Consider the following 23,843-nt stretch of genomic DNA (forward strand, 5'->3'; position numbering starts at 1 on the left):
CAGTGGCCTCTTCTCCATTATTCTTTCTGTTTAATAAGGTGCTAATTGTGATCTGTAATCATGGAGGAGTTTCTGAATGGGGAAAAAAATCTGACCTGAAGGCCTCCCTTGGTATTCTATAATTCGTTCTTTGGAATTGATTTCTGGAAGGAGCGTTGTTTCAGTGGCAGGCTTGGCGTTTATCTCTACATGACATGGCTGCCTCTGCTGTAAGTCACTCGCTTTGATTAGTTTCAAGTTACTTCACATTGGATGTGTGGTTGTCACTGACAGTTTCCATTCCATCATGAGAGTCATTAGACTTTATCATAATATCTTCCAACTTTATCTCCAGATAGAGTTACAGATGCTTTATTGTATCCATAAATAAACTTCTAACACTCGTGTTGCTTATTTTAAGTTAGACTGAGGTCTTTTACCTGATCTGTGGCCAGATCTTAATTTCCAGGGGAAGAAGGGGGAATGATTGTCTAAATTATCACTTGAATAAAGGATTAACACATTTTCACAAATATAAGACTTCTTCAGTTGTATTTTGCCAACACTGATGCTGCCGTTTACCGCTGAGATAGTATTATACTCATAGTTAATTTTGAATTTTCTTCCTTCATTTAAAGATTTTTGAAGTAAAAGTTATTTGCAGTTAATATATGTTGAGTGAGAATGAGGACAAGATTGGGCTAGACCTTGAGCTGCCATTAAGAATTCTCTAATTTGTTGCTTGAAATTCTTTGGCTTAGTGTTTAATGACACAAACCTTGATGGCCAAAGAGAATGTTCTCTGGGGATCTGGTCTGAAAGGCTAGGTTAGCCCTGATTACACCCAGGGCTTTGTGATTCCACCCTTATTTTTTGTAAGTGTCACACCCTTACTTCACGAGTGAGGTGTATTCGCGTGCATTTGTGGCTGCTAACCCCAAACCCCCTTCGGCAGTCGCCACCACCATCTACAGTTAGTTGCTCAAGCCAGGAACCTAGAAGTCAGCCTTGATTCCTGCTTTTTCCTCACTCTCTGATACAACCCATCAGAAGTTCTGGCTTTGTGGCTTCAGTCTTATTGCCCACTCCCTCTGCCTCTCTGCCTCTGCCAGCGAGGCCCTGTCAGCCACTCTTCAGGACAGCACAGTGCTTTTGTCACAATGCTTCCCTGGCCTCCTTTCTTTACTGCAGCCTGTTTTTCCACGCAGCAGAGCCATCTTTTTGAAATGAGCGTCAGATCACTGTATCCTCAAAGCCCTGCACTGGTTTGCTTGTTGTACTTAGTACCTAATTCAGAGTCCCTGTGCTGACCTGCATCTTGTCGTCCCTGCCTACTGCTCTGTTCTTGTTTCGACCTGTCCCCCAGCTTTACCGGCCTTCACCCATTTCTGGGCATTTTTTTCCTGCTGCAGAAGGCATGCCCTTGTTATCTCCAGGTCTTTGTCTCTGTGCGCTCTGTTCTGCTCGCTCTCCTTCCCACAGCTTGTGCTCATCCTTCAGGATCCAGAGACTGTCCCTCCCATCCCATCTAAGGTGGCTTCTGTTCTGCCAAGTGTAGTCATTCATGAAGGAGTGAGCAGATAGTGGTGCTGGTTCAAGAAAGAAGAGCCAGAAGTATTAATAGACATGGAAAGACAGTGCTGGAATAAGATGGCTAAATTACATACAAAAGTTATTAATGTTATGCAGGAAAATGTAGTTGTAACATGGTTATTGTACTAATTCTAAGATGAAATTCATTTGCAAGCTATCACTTTTCTATAAGTTACTGCCTACCCTTTCAGATTTATAAAGTGCCTAATCGGGAGTAAATTTTAGGTCAAAACAAAAGTATCGGTCCCTTGGGACTCAGGTGGTCCTTGGACGGCCAGTTAGGTAATGCTGACCGCCTCCCCCTCTTGTTATTCTCTCTCAGCATCTGTCCCGCATAGCACTGGTAAGAGCTGGTAATCGTGCCTTTACAGGTTTGCCATATTTGGGGGCTGTCTTCCACAGTAGTTTGCAAGCTCAGCCGAGGGCCAGGAGGACCTGGCAGCCCTGCACTGCAGGGCATTGTGGGCACTCAGAGCATGCTTGTGGGGTGAGTGAGGAGACGGTGCTCATGCATGGCAGTGAGTCTTAATCGCTTGTTACTCTGTCAGCTAAGCAATTGGAGTCCAGATTCAATCTGGAGCTCCTGACGGCTTTCACAGCAGCCCTTTTCCTCAAGCCCTCGTTCCCAGCCTCTTCTGCAGTTGACAATCATCTAGGGAACTTTAAATGCAAAATAAAAAATACAGGTGCCTGGCTCACTGCCAGAAATGCTCATTTAATTTGTCAGGGGTGCAGCCTGAACTTCAGGTTTTTAAAGAGCTCCCCAGGTGATTCTTACGGGAGCCAGGCTGGAGAGTAACGACTTCCTAAGAAAGCTGAGTGGGGTGTTTTCAAGAGCTTTGCTTAAACTGGGAGCATATTTGGTTATACCGGGGCCTGAACCGGGGTGAGTCAGGAGGCCACCAGGGCACATAATTTAAGGGGGCATGTAAGGGCTGGCTCCGAATTTACACAGCCTCGAGAGCGTCTCCTTAACTATTGGCAGGAAGCACTCTCTAGCCCCAGCCTGGTCAGAGTGGGGTGAACTAGATGGTGAAGACCCTGACTTAGGTGGGCAGAAGGAAGGGGGTGCCCACTGAGGACCAAAAGAGAGCTCCTGGTGAGGAAGCCCTGCATTGAACACACCCCCTGGGCGCTGTCTGCTTCCCGGAGCTGGCTGAGAGGGGGTGTGAGGCCTCAGGGCAGGCGGAGGCAGGACCACAGCAGGGTTCTTGCTGTGAGCCCCTTTGTCAGCCTGAGATCTCCGGACCCCTTCTTGGAAGAATGTTGTACAGGCATACCTAGGATTAGAAAGGATTAGCTTCAAATTATGTCAAAGCTAAATCGAAGATAATAAAAAGGATTTTGACATAGCACACATACATGTTTATTTAAGTATTAACTAAAAAATCTAAGAGGGACCCAAACAACGACTATCCTTTCGGAGTCGTGATGAGGATGAACAATGCTTCTAGATGTCTGCAGCAGTTGTAACATGTGAGAATGCCGGATTCTGGCGGGTGACAGGTTCGTGGGCACCGCTCATGCGCCCACAGTAGTTTGTGGCCTCCGTCCGTAACGGGAGGACATGCTGACTTTCTTCTTGGTGTGGGAGAGTAATAACTCGCTCGTGTTTTCTTATCCAGGTTGATGACCTGCCTGACTTTCTTCCATCACCTCTTTGGGGGTCACTGAACCCGTGGTGCAGTCATGTCATTCATGCAGCCTACAGGGCTGCGTTCCCCAAACTAGTACCTGCACTTCTGGCCGTCCGGCACAGTTTGTAGTGAAAGGAGAAAACATTAGGACACACGAGTGAGTTGTTTATAAAATGAAATGTACTTAATTCTCCGATTTTTGGTTGCATTCTTTTTGCTGAATGTCCCATAATAAAATTGATAATGGGCAATAACGGGTTAAAATCCTTGGCTAAACAGAATGTTGGCCACTTTAACTTGATCCCTTTCATTTCTTTGGGGGGGTGGGGATTTTTCCCGTCTTGTGAAACCCCAAAGTCTGTGAAGCACTGCTCTTCAGCCTACCACCAAGAAGATTCCAAGGCAAATTATTGAACTCTTTTTGGTTCTTCAACTTACCTATAAAACCGTTGTTCTCACCCCCGGTGATTTTGTCTCTTCAGGGGGGCATTTGGCAATGTGTCGGGACGTTTTGCTTGTCAAGCTGTGGAACGGGTGCTGCTGGCATCTCATGGGTAGAGCCTGGGGATTCTGCTAATATTTTCTACTGCATAGGACGGGAGTCTCTTTCCCAACAGCAAGAGATTATTCAGGACAAAATGTCAGTCAGCAGTGCTGGGGTGAAGAAACCCTTTTGTAAAATCTGGATCAAGACTTTTAGGACAGGTAGGGACTCTACAGCTGCCTCTCCATTTGCTCTGCTCCTGATTTGTAATTCATAAAAGAGAGATGTACCAGGGTTTTACAGCAATGAATTCTATTTCAGTGGAGAAAGCTTATCTGAGTTTCCATGGCATTTTTCCCTCCCGTAAACAGGAATTATTTTATCCAAGCAAAAACAAAGGGCAGAGGTTCCGTGGTTTAGTTGAGATGGGGGTGTGTGTGTCCCTGTGCTCTGCCCATTTGGCAAACTTTCCATTCTCTTGGAGCTCAGAGAGAAATCCTTTGGGTGTGACAACCAGTTTGGTGATCCACAGAAGGAACACCCTTTAAGGAGGGCTAGGAAGCCCAGGAGTGGAGTAGGAAGCCCAGGAGGCAAAGCTGTGGCTGGCTAGGGACTGAGGTGGATGCACGCATATATGTACACATATGTGTACATGTGTGTATGCGCACACACATGCACGGTATGTTGAATGCCTTTGATGGTCATGTCTGATAGGTTAAACCAAGATGACATTTTGACTGGAAGATACTGTACTGGGATCTCCCACTAGGCCAAGGTCAGCACAGCCTTTCGGCCTAACGTTCAAGCTAATCCCCCTTTCTTTTTTGTCTCTGTAGATTCCTTTAGTCTTCTCTCCTCAGCTTTGCTACAGGGCTTGGAGCGGATTTGGACAAAGCTCAGCTACACAAATTGATCCATCATATGACTGGCCATTGTGTTTTCTCGTGCACCTGCCCCTCCACCCCACACCATGTCCTTGGCCCTATTGTCTTTCCTCCCCCGAAGCCCTCTCCAGCCTACTGAGCTGAATGAAGGTGGTTCCCAGCCTTCATTTACATGCCTGTTTTTGTCACGGGGTTCTTAAAAGCCTTGGATCTCCCCTGGAAAATATAAATTGATATTATATATAAAAATGTCCTCAACTTCCGGGGTTTCTGGTTCACGGACCCCAGTTTAGAGCCCTTCACCAGAGAAAAGCAGAGTATGGCTGGTCACAGTGGATGGATGTTGGAAGAGACCTAGAGATGATCTGCTTTTACATATGGGGAAATGCAAAACCCCAAAAGGTAAAGTAGAGTGATACTGCTTGGGAGTAGCCTAATCCAGGAGGATTGCACATCTCCAAATTCCGGGTTCTCCCCTCGGTATGGCCAATAAATGGAACTTAGTCACCTTCCCCCGCAAAAAATTACAAGCTCATCCTTCCCATTCCAACCTCCACCTGTCAGTCTACCTGTTTCCAAATTGGCAAGAGGTTTTTCCAGATTAACTGGTAGCTAATGTGGGTAGGAGGTGAGAAGGATAGACCTGATGTTTTTTCCAAAGTCACTTCAGGAAAATGTGTGGGGTTGACTTCACTTTGAAATTTTAGAACATTATCATTGTTACTTTTCGTTAACTTGCAAGTAGCTGGTATAAATATAGGTGAGGAAGAGTAGCAGGAAGAGAAGGGAGGCCCCCAGGAAGTAGTAGGAGTTTTGTCCTTGGAGCTCTGCTGCCATATTGCTGCATGACTAACATGACTAAGACAAGGCCTGGGCTTAGAGCCTCGCCTGTACGATGTGCATATTCCAGAAGGTTTTCTCTAGATCATTTTCCAGCTATGAGATGCCATAGTTTCATGGTGAATGTTCAGACCTGCGATAGAAAGAATATCTTAATTTCCAGGATGACAGTATAGCTAGTGGCTAAGAATGTGGACCCCAACACCAGGGTTAAGCCCAGCACTGTGATGCTATCTGCAGCCTCTGCAGCATGAATTCGATTCCTGGCCAGCCAGGAAGCTACCCACATGGCGCAGCAGACCTCTCTTGACTTGCCCGCTGCTCTCCTCAGCAGTGTAGTTCAGGAGAACGACCCGTTCTATTTCCCACTCTGTCTCTGGTGAATCCTCTCACCTCCTGCACTTCTGGCCTGTACCCTAGTTCTTGTATGCATAAATAAATAAAAATAAATCTTAAAAAATTAATTTTTAGTCTAGCTACACCACTTGTACTTATACATGCAAGTGGATATTTCCATGACCAATGTTAAAGGACAGTGAACAGCAGTGGCCATCTCGGAGGGGACAGGGACTCTGCCCAGTTCCCCCTCAGACTGTTGTCATGTGCCATTTATACAACATTTATGCCATTTATGTTTTCTCATAAATTGAAGAACTTGAAGTATTTCTTATATCCATGTCTCTGTCAACTGGGAAAATAAAGGATTTTTCCTTTACTTTTTTAGAGGATCACATGTTTAAAATTTAGAAATTAGAACAGAAGTTTCAAAAAAGGGAGTCATAGTTTCTCTGTGGAAGGGAAAATGACATTTATATTTGATATATGCAGCATTGCTTTGTTCAGAGAGTATAACCTAGAATGCTATGTGAAACAAATTATTGCCTTGGGTGGCTGCATTCATTGTCTCCTTGGCTCCTATCAACGTTTAATTTGAACTATTAATGTGGTTCTTATATGCTAGTCTAATTCAGTTTGTGAGAATAGAATCTATACAACTATTATGAAAGGGTCTTCTGTGACTACCTGACATACATCACTGGGTAACAGATACTCTACTAAGTTCCTAATAAAGTTTCACTATTAATAACTAGGAAATTTTACAATCTAGGGTTTTACTTTTTAGAAACTTGCAACCTTTAAGCTGAAGGGAAAGTAATACCTTCGTTGAGGTTTTCAATGATAACAATATTATGTATGTCTGTAATTGTTATTTTAAATATTAATGCATATAAGAGCTGGGGTGTAGGCTAGAGGTGTTGGGGGGTGAGAGGATTCACCAGAGACAGAGCGGGGAACAGAACAGGCAGACTGACTGATATATACTGCTGAGGGGAGCAGCGGGGGGTCAGCATCCTGGCAGGGGATCGAACTCTCCTGCTGCAGTGGCTGAGACTTAACCCCTTGCACCACCAGGGAGGCCCTATGTCTGTAATTATTTTAAGTGAGAGTTGTTTAAGACCACAGAGCCAAAGAAAGTAGGTGGGAAATAGAGCTGTATTTTGTCTTTAACTGGTAGCTCTCCAGGAGAGAGAGAGTCTTTCTCCGGGTGAACAGGTCTGGAGAAAGGCCCTAGCAGAACAGGAGAATGTTGGAGTAATAGGGTCCCAAAGGCTGTTTGGGAGCCCAATTTAAATCCTAGCGTAATGGTTGATACTCATCAGACCATGTTTGTGTGCTGTTGTTTCCAGAATTACCCATTGAATGTCAGTAAAACACTGGTCAGGGAGCTTCCAAATGCTGAGCATTTACTTTTTCTCTCCCTCAAGTACTGCTTGCAAGTAGAGTCATCCTCTCTTGGGCAGATCAGGATCGCAAATTATTTTATGTGATCTTGTTCCATCTTTTTAGATCCTTTTTGATGACTGAAGCAAACACCCTCTGAAAAGAGAACCATATGATTAGCTTATATTTCACTTACTGAGAATCTCCATTTTCCTTCTGCTTGCCTTTTTTCTTTTGACGTCCATTCCTGCTTGAAAACATTGAAAATGGCAGCCATCCCCTCTTTAGAGAAGAGAGTCTTGGTTTAATTTTCCAGATTGGTTATTTCTATTTATGTCTCTTGGGCCCTGGGCGGATTGATCACGCAGGGCTTTGTCATATTGCCTACTTCTTTGAATCAAATGTGGACATAGCAACTAAAAATAAACATGCTGTGGATATTAGAGAACTAGAAGCCTTCTCTGCTTGGGGAGCTGGATACATGCTCGCTGTTGCTGAGATGTTAGCTGGCTGTAGCACTGCATTAATCACTGCAAGTACAGCTGTGTTTTTGGACTAGAGAACTGATGGCAACGCAAAGGCACACGGAAGAGTATTATCCTGAACAATGGATGCAGATGCAAATCATTATGCTTAATCCATAATATTATCCCCGTTTTTAGAGTTCTTTGTACTGTGTGATTTGGTATGCTAGAAACTAGAAGTATGCCAAAGCATCGTTTGTTTTCAGACTATTTTTTCAGAGATTTGAAAGAGAAGTAAATGTACCAGACTGTTGCACTTTAGCTCTGCAGCACTGGGAGTGCGGCTAATGGTTTTGACAGTAGAATCTGACGGAACGTTGGACTGATTGCTTTTCCTTATTCTGTTATTCCATTATGAAAAGACAACTGGCGTTTGAGTGTGAAAATTCCTTAAGGAATTACATCAGGTAAGAAACTTCTCCCCAGTAAGTTTGCCCTTGGAATGAGGGGCCTTTTGTGGAGGGGAGCTCTGCACACTGGTTAAGAGCCAGTCTGCTACAGATGAGCTTTGGGATCTTGGGGACATTACTTGGGTGTTCCACATCTGTAGCAGAAAGGCTAATGAGTCTTAGTGGTGAGGATTACATGAGTTAATATTTGCAGATCTAAATACAGTGTCTGATACAATAAGCACCATGTAAGTATTGCCTACTACCCTTTGTCACTTGTTGTTGTATTCATATGGTGTCACGTCCTTTTTCTCAGTGCTGTGTGGGAGGCTGAAGTGGGAGACCAATCCAAAGCTGGAGTTTGTTCTGTGATGGTTCGGCCACATTTAACAATGTTAAACCAAACACCTTGGTAAAACCATAGCAGGGCAGTAGAATGAGAGTCCTCATTGTGTCAAAAGAAAAACAATCTATATTTAGTGCTCTGGAATTTTTCCTCAGAAATGATTCATCTTTTGACCACCGAGTTCCCCTTTTTGCAGTTTTAAAATAAAGTCTCACTTGAGCTTCTCTGATTTTTGTCCTCAAGAATTGCCGCTGCCTCGCTTTATGATGTCAAAGAATGATGGTGACATACGCCTTGGGACCCCAGCTGAGCTGCATGGAAGTAAGGTTCAGATTCCATACTTAGCCACAGAAAAAAATACCTTCAAGAGAATGGACGATGAGGATAAACAGGTACAGTCTGATCAGGTGTGTCCATTTGATTCTGACCGGGAAACCTCAAGTAACACATCCTTCTATCTGCTGCCAAGCTTCCAGCAAATCTCGCCATCTGGAGTCCAGTTACAGACTTCGGAGTGAGCCAGTAAACGCTTTCTTTTCCACATAGGAATTACCAGGAGCCCCCCCCTCGGACCTTTAGCCTCCGCTTTAAAGTAAACTTGTGTGTGGAGCAAGGCCACTAAAGTAGCACATTTCTGTGATTCCGGTAATTTCCAAATGGGTTCCCTGAAATGTAACTTCTAGGAGTTTTCAAGATGTCCTTTCCTCCAAAAAGAAGTCTGGAGAAAAGGTTTCTCTGGTTAAATATGTTTGGAGAATGTGGCTTCATACCTTCTTCTTGGGGGAAGGACTCAGTCCTCAGCCTTGGAAGCTCACAGTACACATTAGCATGTTCACGGCCCTGCCGAGTCCTGCAGAGAGGCCTGGAGACCTGTCTCCATGTAACTTCTCTCCCAAGGACTCCTTTCTTGGAGAGCATGTTTGGAATGCCATCCTGGGAAATGCTGCCATTACACATTTAATAGGTTAGGAACAAGAATAGGGAGAATGGCCTTTTAAAAATTAGATCACTAATTGCAAGTCAGGTGGTGGTTGGTTAAAAAAAAAAAATAAAGTATGACATTCCAGAAGTGAAGGTAGCTGGTGTTAGCATTGGTAAACTTGAGGGTGTCATCCTTCTAATAAAGATCCTGAATCATGTGGAGAAGGCAAGTTATTGTCAATATAGTTTGTTTTATAAGGCAAAAAATGTGTATTTTCAGAAGACTTGAATCAAATGTTCTACAATGCAATGACTATTAAAAGATGAAGTTGGAAAATGACACAGCTCACTCTGATAGTGCTGGCTAGTGGCTGAGTTGTTGCTGCAAAAGACCCACGTTTATAGTGAAGTGGGGTATAGCATGTCCTCTCGGGCCTTTGCACGTCCTGTTGCTTTCATAATTCTGCTGCATTTTAGACTCGTTCTTCAGGGGAAGAAAGGAATATAGGCAACAGCGTAAATGGGTCTGGAAGGTATTATGCCAAGTGCAATAAACCAGGAAGAGAAACACCCACCCCCTATGATTTCCGTCCTAAGTTGGAGAGAAAGAAACAAAACAAATGAACAGAGAACAAGTTAAAACAAGCACTTAGATTTTTAAGGAAAATGATGAGCAGAAGAGAAGGGGGAAGAGGGTGGGTGGGTCTGTCAGGTGAGAGGGGTCTGATGCTTGGTAATGGATGGGGACTGGTCCTGGGGGGTGGGGTGGGGCGGGCATCAGCATCGCGCATGGCTACGGATACTCAAGTACGAAGCTGTGCACCTGCACCCTGTGTAATGTTACAAACCAGCGTTACTTCAGTTAAAAAAAAAAAAAAAGCCTATGGGAATCTTCAGTCCCTTCCCACCAGCATCTGGAGAGGAATGAGGGGCCACTGCCCCCGGGTGGCAGGGAACTTCCCAGGCCCGTAATCCCCTGGCTACAGATGGCGACACGCCCTGGCCCTTGAGGCTCGGTGTCTGCTGGCCCACTCAGCCGGTCAGTGGCCGCGAGCTCACACTTCTAAGCAAAGTTTCTTTTTCTTTAAAAGAATATTTTATTAGTATCGCAGGCTATGTTTTTTTAGACTAAGAGCACCTCTGTTTTCTGTTTCCTTGTTACTTAGACATTCCAAACCTACCAGTCTGTTGGTAGTATTTAAAAAAGGAGGTAGGAAGCGCAGCAGCAGAGTAAGATTGATTTCTTCGCATAGGGCCCTGCATCAAGTTCATGTTGACTTGAGATGCAAATTGTAGCTTGTTCAGGCTCTTTCCTAGTGTTTGGGAATATGCTACTTAGAGTGGTTTATGCAAAATGAATTGTTTTACGGTCTCTCAGTGTGGACAAATAAAAGCTGGTGTTTTACTCTGGCATGATAAGCGCCAAGAATATTTGGCATTAAGCATTTAAAGTATGGTTTTAATATTACTATTTGCTAGAAGACTAGAGAAGTATAAATTCGGAAAATGGGCCTTTATTAATGAATGAAAATTGAATCTTTTCACAAAGAGATGAAAATTGGGAAATATTTCACATATTTCATGTGATCAGTGTCTTTCATTTTCTAAAGAAAAATATTATTGGAATAACCAAGTGTTTCAGGCTTATTTTAGGAATTCAGGTAACTGAGTGCTAGCGGGACTGTTTTCTGGGAGACTTTTAAATCCTCAGCTGCTGCTTTTTACTGTGCTGCATCTGTGAGGAAACATTCCCTCCGCTTGTTAAGTCCGCCTGCTCCCCAGCAGTGGAGTTGGTTGGTTACACTTCATAACTGCAGCTCAGAGCGCCAGGCTTCTCCAGCGATGCCCATGAATTCTGTTCTGCTTCTTTGAAGCAGGAAGCGCAGTCCCCTCCGATGTCGCCGCTGGCCTCTCCTCCCTCTTCCCCGCCTCATTACCAGAGGGTGCCCTTGAGCCATGGCTACAGCAAGCTGCGGAGCAGCGCGGAGCAGATGCATCCAGGTGAGAGGGCTTCTCAGGCTGGCCTGGAGACTGCGCCACCCAGCAGCAAGGCCAACCGCCGCTGTGTCTCTTGGATTCGTGACCTCTCTCTTTGGAAACCTGACTTGATTTAATGTTATACTCTCCAGTGAGGTTTTTTAACAAATAAATGTATCTTAGTTAGGCCGTGTCTCCTGTTCTACAAACTAGTCCATCTTTCGACTTGTCTATAGCTATTTAGATGATTTAATTCTTTTTTTTTTTAATAGAGGCATGTTTTATTTATTTATTTGTTTGTTTGTTTGTTTTGTTTATACAAGCACTGGGTACAGTCAGAAGCATGGGAGGGTGAGAGAATTCACCAGAGCTAGAGCAGGGAGCAGAGCAGGCAGAAGGACCGAAGTACACTGCTGAGGGGAGCAGCGGGCGGCAGGAGAGGTCTGCGCGCCATGTGGGACCCTCCTCCGGTGGCCGGGGAGCAGCCGGGGATCGAACCGGCGCCGCAGAGGCCGCGGGCAGCTTCGCAACCCAGCGCTCAACCGCTGCGCCACCGGGGAGGCCCTAGATGATTTAATTCTTGATACATACATTTCGCTTTACAGGCATGTAAAGCATACGTGGCATGTTAAAGGTTTATATTTTTGGAATTGTCATTCCGTTCTAGTAACATACCAAACATATTTCTACGATAACTGCTTTTATGAAACTACTTAAAAATTACAACTATGTAAAAGCAAAAGATTTGGTTCAACCTTTAAAGACTGATCACATACTTGACAACATTTAGCTTTTGTGTTTGCCAATAAGAATAAGGGAATTGCTAGGGGCAGTATTTTGAGAAATGTACAAAGTACCTAGTTGCGGGGTGCCTGCTTGCTCGTGTTTATGCCCTGCTGGCCATAGTCGTGGTAAAATATGTTGGTTCTGAGGATGACTTGCAGAGTTGGCTGCCCAGGCTGCAGTACTCACAGCGCCATACAGACACTGCAGCATCTGGGCCGCCAGGGGCTCAGACGCCTACTTTTAGATAGGACCAATTAAAGGTTTTTGTATCTGGATATCCATAACTCCCCATTTTAATTTTGTAGGCGGTGGCTGAAAATGACCCACTTTCTGTAGATTTTTGCTGCATTGAACAGAGTGGTGACTTCTAGAGAGACACAGAAATAAAAACGTGCTGGCTGGGCTGACGAGAGGCTGTAAGCTTGCAGAGCGGAGCAGTGGTGGTTTAATGGAAATAGCTTTTGGCTGGAATCAGAAGGTGTGGGTTTGTGTGATCAGCTCTGTGACCTTGGGCTAGCCATTTAACGTCTGAATCATGATTTCCTCTCCTCTTTTAAAATGGAGTAATAGTCCCCTGTAAGGGTGTTGTGAGAATTAGCAAGAACATGAATATAAAATCTGTTTGGAAATTAAGTCCTATGCAGATGCAAGATAATGTCGTTAATGGATAGTTTAAAAAAAAAAAAAGCCACTCTCCTGCAACTTGAATGCCTCACTGATGTCTGAAATGAGACAGGTTGAGAATTCATTTTCCTCTAAGAGTTTCTACTGACTGCCCCATTTTAAGAAGTATTTCTGTTGTGGTTATTATTCTTCCTAGTCTTATTTGGCCTTGGAAGTTAGCGTACTAAGCCTAGCCCGGTGCCTGGTTTTTGGTTTTGAATTCCCACTGAGTTTCGCCTGTCACCAAGTTCTACCCCATCATTTTTTAAAAATATTTATTTATTTATGCATACAAGAGCTTGGGTACAGGCCAGAGAGGCGGGGGGTGAGAGGATTCACCAGAGACAGAGTGGGGAGCAGAACAGGCAGACTGACTGAAATCCACTGCTGAGGGGAGCAGCGGCGAGACAGGAGAGGTCTGCGGTGCCATGTGGGTTGCTCCCTGGCCAGCCGGGGATCGAACTCGTGCTGCAGAGGCTGCGGACAGCTTCATAGTGCGGTGCTTAACCCCTTGCGCCTCCAGGGAGGCCCCCTACCCCATCTCTTTGACAGTCCTTGAAAAACGTGTCAGTGCTTGCTGTCTGCTTCATGGCCCATTCCTTCCTCGTTCCATTCAAGGCGACCTTTCCCCCACCAGCAAGGAAACAGCCAGCTGATCTCCACCTTTCCTGCCTCTTCACAACCTGTGTTACTGTAGCCCATGCTTTCGTTCTTTTACATCCTTTTTGAAAAAGTGAGGTAAAATGTACAAATGATCAAATGTAGGTATTTAAAATCTTCAGTTTGAGTTTTGACAAATGGATACACCTGTGTAGCCCCACTTTGATCAAGAATAGAGCTTTCCTGTCACCCCAGAGGCGCCCCTCACCAGCTGCTCCTTGCTTCTCAGTGCAAGCACTGTTCTGGTTTTTATTGCTACAGATTTGTTGTGCCTCTTCTAGAACTCTGTGTCAATGAAATCATGTAGAATGACTGGGCTCTTTATGTGTCTGCCATCTTTCTCAGCAGAGTGGTGGAGATTCATCCATATTGTGTGGCTCAGGAGTGTCTTTGTCAGTCTCAGTAGTGTTCCACTGCATGAATGTGGCCCAGTTTGATGATCCAGTCTCCTGTCGATAGACATTTGGGTTCTTTCCAGTGTTTGGCTGCTGTGAATAAGGACACTATGCACGTTTGTGTATGAGTCTTTATGTGACGTGTGCGGTCATTTTCCTGGCACCTATGAGTGGAATTGCTGGATCTTAGGGTAGGTGTATAAGGAACTGCCAGAGAGTTTGACAAAGGTGGCTCTATACTCCTACTGGCAATGTTTGCGAGGTGCCTTGCTTCTTGCCAGCATGTGGCACGCTCAGTGCTTGCTTTGCTTTGGTGTCTTTAATATTTGCCATCCTAGTAGCTGTGCAGTGACATCTCCTTGTGGTTGTCACTCTTTTTTTCTTGAAACATTGTTTTCTAAGTTTCTGTTCCTCCTTCCTGGTTTCCCTCCTACATCATGAGCCTTCAATTTCACATGCTGCTCTTCCAGCAGGTTCTCCTTTGCACAGCATACTCAGAGAGAGGAGTCTGGGTGGATAGTCTGCTTCTCATGGAGTCCCGTTTTGTGCTGCTAACCATCAGCTAGACGGTTAAGTCTCTGTACCGTGGAATTTATTTCTCATAAATAAAATGTTTACAAATATTTTCACTGCCTAGACTTCGCCATCTCAGCAAAGGAAGGGAACGTTTTCCTATCTGCAACTTAAGTCCATCTCGTGATTTTTGCTTCTGATCAATCCTATTCACTTCAAGCCTTGTTTATTCATATTTTCATATTATCTGTGCATTTCCTCCCAGAAGATTTCCTTTGTCTGCCTGCTTTCCTTTTTTTAGGTCAAGAAGTAAGGGAAGGGCCTCCCCGGTGGCGCAGCAGTTGAGCGCTGGGTTGCGAAGCTGCCTGCAGCCCCTGTAGCGCTGGTTCGATCCCCGGCTGCTCCCCGGCCACTGGAAGAGGGTCCCACATGGCGCGCAGACCTCTCCTGCCGCCCGCTGCTCCCCTCAGCAGTGGACTTCGGTCCTTCTGCCTGCTCTGCTCCCCGCTCTGGCTCTGGTGAATCCTCTCACCCTCCCGTGCTTCTGACTGTACCCAGTGCATGTATAAATAAATAAATAAAGCTTTAAAAAAAAAAAGAATAAATACATTATTTAAAAAAAAAAAGTAAGGGAAGGCCATGTCTTCATTCTCTCTAGGTTTTTAGAACTCAGTTTCTTTTAAGACTTCTATGTTTTCCCGTGTTTCTTAACTCTCCTCTCTTGCCATCATGGTGCCATCAACCCATCTGACAAACCCAGGATTCTTTTTTTGAATTCTATCTTTTTTTGATCTACATAGGTTTTTTAGCAAATCTTTTTTTTTTTTTAAAGATTTATTTATTTATTTATACAAGAACTGTGGTACAGGCCAGAGATGGCGAGGGTTGAGAGGATCCACCAGAGACAGAGCGGGGAACAGAACAGGCAGATTGACCGAAGTACACTGCTGAGGGGAGCAGCGGGCGAGACAGGAGAGGTCTGTCGCGCCATGTGGGATTCTTGCTGGCCGGCCAGGATCGAACCTGCGCCGCAGAGGCTGCAGCTTCACAGCATGGTTCTCAACCGCCTGCACCACCAGGGGAGGCCCTTTTTAGCAAATCTTAAACCTGCTAAAACAAAGTGACTCAGTATCAGAGTTATTTTTAATTTATGCCTTTTCAGAAAGGAGTTTTACTGCTGGGATAGTTTTCCAGGGGTACATTTTTTTCTGGGATCATTTCCCTGTCCACGATTCTGCATGACTCCTGGCTGGTGGGGCATGTGTGAGTGTGTTTTCAGACGGATCCTCTTCAGACCAGTCTGATTAAGAGCCTCTCTTCAGCTCCCCTCCTGGACAACTGCTATTCTCACCTTCTGGGTGTTACTGTAGCTCACATTCACTGGGGAAGACTTATGGGGCGGACACCATGTGGATGGCCTTGTGTGCGTTATTCTGACCACAGCCCTCAGAGACAGATACTGCTGTCCCTATTAAAAACTGTTTACAGCGCAGTAACACAGGCATAGAGTGAAATCATGCATACATACTGACAGTAAAAGCAACAATTCTCCTTCCAACCCAACCAGTTTTTGCTTTCCAGACACAATTGCTTTCAACTTTTACCTAATGTCTTATCTCACAATCAGCCTGCTTGTTCTGCTTTTCATTATCACACTTATTCTGATGTAGCAGCTTGAGTTATCCACTCACTGGAAGGCATGGGCTGTGATGGCTGTTTTCTGGGCCTGAGAGTAGGCTTGGTGGGCCCGTGTTTCTTATTTCTGCCCATTTCGAGCCTGTGCAGATTTGGGCATTTCATTTGTCTGTGCTCCAAGCTCCCGTATTGTGAGATGGAATAATCTCTGAGTTAGAGGTCTGCGCGGGGGGGGTCCTGTGAGAGACCTTAGTATAAACGTACGTGCCTAGCGCAGGTCCTGCACATACTAGGCCATCAAATGCGACCTTGTACTTTCTTTTGTGTTTTTAGATTCTGGCACTTGTTTTATTTTTGTAGTTCTTAAGTATTCTTGAAAGTCACCTTCTGAGTGGCATTCATCGGGTTGACTGCACATGTTGTCTTTATTGTGCAGTTTTACTGGTCTTCGCTGTTCTAGTTGAATACTGAATGTCCAGAATGAAAAACCTTGAGGGCTTCTTTTATACTCCTGCCTTGGAGAAAGAAGGTACTTCTAGTTCCTTAAACTTCTTGTTAGGGGATCTAAAAGTGATTTTGCACCAACTTGCATGTTTTAGTTTTTATTTGCGAGGAAGGAAGTAGAGGCATTGGGTATCACCTGCCTTTGGACCTCCTGAGTTCAGATCCAGTTGAGGAGTGAGGCTGGAAGTCAGGCCATGGTCCTGACAGATCAGAGCACACACCCCTGGGCTGAGGCTCCCACCTCTCCAGTCACAGGCAACTGTGGCTCGCCAGGCTTCCCACAGGAGTAGGAAGAGAAAAATCTGCCCCCGAGGCCAGGCCCCCTGTGCAGCTTAGTCTTCATCCAGGCCTTCCCGAGGAGATGGTCTGTCTTCCCAGGTAAGGGCCTTGTCGGTGCAGGACTGGAGCCGAAGGCCAGATGGCCTCCCCTCATGCTCGTCCCTCCTGGGCAGCGGAAGCTCCTCCCTCCGAAGGGAAACAGAGGCATGTGGGGTGAGCTTCCCAAGGAAAGCTCACAAGGCTAGTATCCCAACCCTGGCAGGGTTTTCTGTCGTTAAACGCTTCTGGCCTGAAGAGTAATTCGGTATTCTACTAGCATGGCGGGATGTCAAATCTCCTCCTCTGGAGACTACACCTGTCTGCCAGCTGAGACCTTTTGTTTGAAGACTTGGATCACGTGCTTTCTGTGTGTCTCTTTTGCAGATTCTGAAACTCCATTTAATGGTTTGCCAGGCAATGATTTTGAGATTTTAATGTGTTATAATGTTGTGTTCCATTTTTCTTGAAGGAAGTGAAAAAAAGCAGAAGCGAGTCAAAGAGTGGTTTGTTGTCCTTGATGTGCTGTTGTTATCCCTTCTTTGTCTCAGAAAGGCCACGCTGCACTAGCGGTGGTGCCGTGACAAGGCTGCTCTGCTTTTTCTAACCAAGTTTGTTTCTAAGGAAGCTACAGAAATCATTTTGCTTATTTATATACTTTCAAAACCTCGAACTGTTAACCCACAGAGATCAGAAGTGGTTTCAACGTGGGTGATAATTTGTCCTTTCTGTTGGGACTGAATACTACTTGGTTGTGTTGACTGTTTTCCTGCCATGTTGGCAAGGTCATTATTAAATGTTTTTGGAAATAATAGGAATGAAAAGATGCACTTGTTTTTGTGGCTAAAAAGCTTTTAAAAGGGGAGCAAAATTATTTTTAGTTTGGTTATTGAATAATAAAACAACATAAAATGCATTTTTGTATTTTTCTGGATCTTACATTCTTTCTGTTAAAGAGAGCAGGCAGGGGCCTCCCTGGTGGCTCAGGGAGTTAAGACACAACCTATTAAGCTATCCGCAGCCACTGCAGCATGAGTTCGATCCCCGGCTGGCCAGGGAGCAGCCACATGGCACAGCAGGCCTCTCGTGACTCGCCTGCTGCTCCCCTCAGCAGTGTATTTCTTCAGTCTGCCTGTTCTGTTCCCCACTCTGTCTCTGGTGAATCCTCTCACCCACCCCCACACCTCTGGCCTGTACCCCAGTTCTTGTATGCATAAATAAATAAATCTTTAAAAAAAAGTAAAGCAGGCAGTGCCATTTATTTTCCCCAATTAAACTATAATATTGATTCTCAGTGTCCAAAATGCATATTGGTTTTCTTTTGTGGGGGGTAAATGATGAATGGAAGACTTTTATGCAGGAGGGTATATAGAGAACTGCCTTATATTTAGAATTTGAACACTTACAACATGGCACATATTCCGTGGTGTGACATGGTTTATTTTCTATCCCAATTTAGGTTCTTACCATTCCACCCTTATCATTTATTCCTAATCTTAGCCTGATCTATCCTCCTGCCTTATTATGTATTGGCTGAATGTCTTTGGATGGTTTACTGAAGTTGTACCCGGAGCTTGAAGTTGGTTTGTCCTAGATGACCCTTAGGAACATGCAGTCTAATTCCATTACTAATTCTTCCCGTCAGAGCAGACTCTGTATCAGTTCACGTGTGAAGTCATAATTGTGGGGGTAGAGTCTTTATGTTCTGTGCTGACTTTCCCTCTTGCTGTTTCAGCTCCTTATGAAGCTAGACAGCCCCTTGTTCAGCCTGAGGGCCCCTCATCTGTGGGCCCAGGAACCAAGCCCCCTCGGCATCAGGCTTCCCTTCTCCGGGTAAGTGATTTGGGGTTATGCCAGTGGGAGAGTGGAGATAAGCTTGACTTAGGGATATAGCTTTTTAATGGGCTCTCTTGTTTAATGCAAGAGAAAAAACTGCCTTCAAATGCAAGTATTGTGTATCTCGTTATGTCACTTTTTTTTTCCTGAATCTCTCTTTTTTTTTTTAAAGATCCATTTTTTATTTATACAATAGCTGGGGTACAGGCCAGAGGTGTGGGAGGGTGAGAGGATTCACCAGAGACAGAGTGAGGAGCAGACCATGCAGATTGACCAAAGTACACTGCTAAGGGGAGCAGCGGGCGAGTCAGGAGAGGTCTGCTGTGCCATATGGGTTACTCCCTGGCTGGCTGGGAATCGAACTCGTGCTGCAGTGGCTGCGGACAGCTTCATAGGTTGCATCTTAACCCTTGCGCCACCAGGGAGGCCCCTGGAGAGCTGTTATTTTACCAGGGGCAGCAACTACTGTTTTTTATATATGCTAGATATGAAAGAAATGTTAAGGCGGGAGCACAGGTGATATCTCAGTTACTCCTGGATGTACCACAGCCTAGAAAAGTTCCTTTCCCCAGTGTTTTCCTTTGGATAAAGAGCTCTTGTTTTTTTTCTTGTCTGCAACTGTTGTCTTTTGTAGTATCTCTGTCTCCCATACTGAGGAAGTCATATTCTCAAAGGAGGGTCTGTGTGTGCATATGTGTCTGCATGACATGAGAAACTGTCTGACCCTGCAGATAAAAGGAAGTAGAGTGGTTTGTGTAACATTTCAGTTGTCCAACGTAGGAAGAAGGATCATTTATACGCAGGCAGTTCTACTAGAAATAGAAGGTGGTGCCAGACAGTCCCATAAAGAAGCAGGCTGGAAGTCTGGAGCAGAATAAACAAATCTAAGGCAGATTGTGGCGTTCACTGAATTCCTCTGGGAATGTGTGAGGCAAGGAACAGAACTCTGCTTTTCAAGGTGGTAGTCTGTGCACAAAACTTTCTTAAAGATAATAAGTTAGCCATAGGCTCCGTATCCGATGTTTTCTGCAATTGTGACAGTCTAGATACTGTTATATCTGTTAGTATATATGAATAAACTGGCTGAGAGAGGTCAAGTAGTGGGTCTGAGGTTTCATTCATAGCTATTAAGTGAAAGAGCCAGAATTTGAATGAGTATTAATTTATAATACTTTATAATACTTTGCTCTATCTTAGAGTCCATGTTAAGTAAGAAACTACAATGTAGTTTCTGCTACATTGGTATAGTAAAAAAAAGGTTCTTGAAAATTCCTTACTGGTACCATATTGAGGAGCCAAGATGCCATTCTCTCTTAGGTCTAGTAGAACTGAGATTTCCCCCCAAGTTGGAACAGATAGCTGTTTCTTCAGCTGAGCCCCAGATGTACGAGTTGGCTGCATTTAGGGGTCCTGTGGTACAAAAATATGTCTTTAAACGTGAGACTCACACCCGCTGCAGAGTAATGGTTACATTAGGAAGGTGTCGGCCAGACTGGGGCCGTCTGAAGAAGCTCTGGGCTGCGACAATGCTTGTCTCTGCAGTTTATTCAAGTGCTGTAGAGCCAGATCCTGAATGGCTAGAAGGGCCAGACAGACAGTGAACCATGGTGGGATGGGCTCCCTGGACCCCGTTTTCTTTGTACCCAGCCCCCGGATGGCATGCCTATGGGCTTTTGCTTGGATTGGCGTCCTGTGACTTCTCTCATGTACGTCTCTTTTTTTGCTGATGAACATGCTTCTGGGGCAGTTCCCTCAACTACTGTTTAGTAAACACCTACTGAATGTCAGGTGCTGTGCTGAGGGTACGAAAATGAGATCCAAGCTTCCTAGTCCCTGCCCTCACAGAACTCACAGGCTGTTGGAGGAGATAATCATTAATCCACCCATTGCAAAGTAAATATATAATTATGCTATGTGGTGTGAATAGAAATTGCACTGGGCTTTGAGGATGGAAAAGGATGTGTGTGTTGTGACCTAGCCTTGGCAAGCGGGGATGAGCAAGGAAGGCTTCTAGTGGGGATCAACATTTGCTTGTAATGAGAAGGATTCATAGGTGTTAGCCAGGTGATGCGGAGGGTTGTGGGGAGTAGGCAAGCAGAGGGCGGGAACAGCACCTACAAAGACCTGTTCTGTGTTTTTAGCCTTTACACACATCACCTCTTTTCATACTCATAGCTGTCTTAGGAGGTGATTTCTGTTCTCCCATTTTTCAGATGACAAAACCTGAGTTTCAAAGACCTTATTCAATTGGCCCAAGGTCACAGCGGGTAAGTGGTAGGATTGAAGTTCAAACACAGGTCGTGTTTCCTTAGTCTCTGGCTCAGGGACTGGATGGATCATGGTGCCATCTCCTAAGCTAGGAAGCCCTGGATGAAAAACTGACATGGTATTTGGGCAGGATCATGAGTTTAGTGGTGGATGTTGGGATATGAGCTTTTGAGATAACCAGGGGGAGTTGTCGAAGAGCTGGTAGGGAAAATGAGTCTGGAGCTTTGAGGAGAGCTGGGACTGGCAAAGGTGTTTATTTAGTAGCAAGTGGCCAATTAGAAGGCCTGAAGCTACACTGCAGAGAATACCAGATACCTTCTCACCCAGGTCCAACCAAACTCTGTGTGAACTCGGGCAAGTTCCTTCCCTTTTCCTGAAACATGAACGACTTGGAATGGATCTAACAGTCCTTTGTCATAATCGGCAACTGTCTGCTTCTCTTCATGTTGGTTGGCATCAGTGGAGGTCCCCCCTCCTGTTTGAAGCGTTGCCTTCTGCTTAGGATGAGTGCAAGGAACCTTTCTCGGGATAGCAGTCTGTGGTTTTCATGGCTGATGTGTTTTTCTTTCTCAGTTCTTAGGTTTCCTTTTTATGCCTGTCTACTTGGTTTGGCTGGACTCCATGTCCCAGAAAGCAAAATGCCAACCTGCATTAGTCATGTAGATGAGGGTAGCTGGAGTGCAGGTTCCTGGTGAGAGGGGATTAATGTGGAGTGGGCACAGGCTACGATGGGATGGGCGGGAGTACCTCATTCCCTTCCCTTTGCCATGTGGATGTGCTGATGGCTTCCTGCCTGCTTGGAGGAGATGTGGTCCCTAAGCACTGGAGGAGGCTTTTAGGGACTACAGGCCAAACTCTTACAGCTCATGGGCATGGCATTTTAGAGTTTCTGATGCCAGCTTCAGCACCAAAATGTTCGAATGAATTGTCTTTTTGCTTAATATTTGAGGAATTTCGATTGTTTTTTTTTCAGATGTTGCATTTCCTCCCCCCCTGGAAATTTCCAGTACAGAGTGTAGCTTATGTTTGTGGGTGGTTGATGAAGGTTAGTAAAGAGAGAAGTCTTCTTTCCTGCTTCATCATATTATTATGTGTTTATAGGTCATTTTGTGGTTTCCTTTTCCCAAGTTATCCTAACCTTCCAGACAGTGTAGTTATTTGTAATTTTGCTGGCCTAGGACTTACGATTGCCCCTTCCTGCTCCCACTATCCTCACTGCCTCTGTTTATGCCTTTTTTTTTTTTTTTTGCCAGAAACTACCCTGTGTTCAGTCCTTTTCTCACTGACCTTTTGGGAGCTTTTTAGCACTGACCACCTTCTCAAAATGATCTCTTCAGTTGTTGTCTATGATGCCGTCCTTTCCTGATTTCTTCCTGCTTCTGTGAATACCCCCTCCTAACCTGGTCCCATTCCCTTTCCTCCCACTTGCCCATTAATGTTGATGATCCCTGGGCCTACTTCTCTTACTCTTTAGCCACGTAGAGGCTGATGACCCCCCATCTTCATCTGTCAGACAACTTCGCTTTCTTAACGTGTCTTTTTCACAACGCCAGTTTCACCCTTGCATTCCCGGCTCCAGCCTCCCATCGGCACAGGCCGGAATGTGGGTCATGGTCTGACTCTGCGCTCCCTGCAGGTGCCCACTAGGTTACCACATCCTGGCCCTTGCACTTCCTGAATACCTCTCTGAGCTACCCGTGCCTCTTTTTCAGGCCACTCTCTGTCACCAAACCTATTCTTTTTTTTTTTAAATAATAAATTTTATTTTTATATTCCCCATACAATTGCAACCCCCCATTCTGACCCCAATCCCTCCCCTCCCGCCCCCCACCCCCCAAAAAGTGTCTCTGGTTCATAGTTTTTTGTTGATTTTGATTTTCACTTTCTTATATTCATTTTCCTGGTCCCTTATTTAAGTTTTCTAGATTCCTGCTATGAGTGAGACCATCCGGTATTTTTCTTTTTCTTTCCGGCTTATTTCGCTGAGCATGATCCCTTCCAGCTCTATCCATGTTGCTGCAAATGGCATGTGTTTATCTTTTTTGAATGCTGAGTAATATTCCATGGTATATATGTACCACATCTTCTTGATCCAGTCATCTATTTTTGGGCATTTGGGCTGTTTCCAAAGCTTAGCTATTGTAAACAGTGCTGCTATAAACATAGGGGTGCAGGTGCTCTTTGGAATTGATGTTTCTGTGTCCTTTGGGTAAATACCTAGGAGTGGGATTGCTGGATCCTATGGAAGCTCTATGTTTAGTAGGTCAAGAAATCTCCACACAGCTCTCCACAGTGGTTGGACCAGTTTGCACTCCCACCAACAGTGCAGAAGAGTTCCCTTTTCTCCACAACCTCGCCAACATTTGTTGTTGCTAGTTTTTTTAATATGTGCCATTCTCACTGGTGTAAGATGGTATCTCATGGTAGTTTTGATTTGCATTTCCCTGATGACAAGTGATGTTGAACATTTTTTCATATGCCTGTTGGCCATTTGCATTTCCTCTTCAGAGAAGTTTCTTTTTAGCTCTTCTGCCCATTTTTTGACAGGATTATTTTCTTTGTTGTTGAGTCTCATCAGCTCTTTGCTGATTTTTGTGATCAGTCCTTTATCATTAGTGTTGGGTGCAAAAATGTTCTCCCAGTTGGTGTCACCAAACCTATTCTGTCCACTTCTCACTCTCCCCCGGCTTCTACTCCTGCCATCTTCAAATCCATTGTCCTTACTGCAGACAAAAGAGCCCTAAGAACACAGGTCTGATCATCCCACTCCCTTGATTGGAACCTGTCACTCTGCCCTCTGCGCTTAGCCTGCCATCCAGGCTCCTGGGCCCAGCCTGCAGGGCCCTGATGTTTGCTGCCTGCTCACTGCTTCTCAGCAGCCTGCTTCTGGCCCTCCACAGCAGGCCACGCGGAGCTCCCGGCCCGTCCCCAGCGAGTCCGTGTTCTGTGCTTGGGAGCCTTATGCTTCATCC

General features: G+C 45.0%; 1 protein-coding gene across 3 annotated transcripts in view; it reads left to right on the forward strand.

The window, feature by feature from the left end:
• Positions 1-23,843, forward strand: part of REPS2 (RALBP1 associated Eps domain containing 2) — a gene marked incomplete at both ends in the record, with an annotated part of 164,245 nt that overhangs the window by 55,666 nt on the left and 84,736 nt on the right. The window contains 3 exons of one of the 3 annotated variants that reach the window (XM_084258093.1): positions 8,642-8,790; positions 11,194-11,320; positions 18,503-18,600. In XM_084258093.1, coding sequence (XP_084114219.1) covers positions 8,642-8,790; positions 11,194-11,320; positions 18,503-18,600 — 374 coding nt within the window. Of the gene's footprint in view, positions 1-8,641; positions 8,791-11,193; positions 11,321-18,502; positions 18,601-23,843 lie in introns of those variants that run through there. The other 2 variants (XM_084258094.1, XM_084258095.1) reach the window with 2 other exon arrangements.

This window comes from Talpa europaea, assembly GCF_964194135.1.
Source record: "Talpa europaea genome assembly, chromosome: X".
Lineage (NCBI taxonomy): Eukaryota > Metazoa > Chordata > Mammalia > Eulipotyphla > Talpidae > Talpa > Talpa europaea.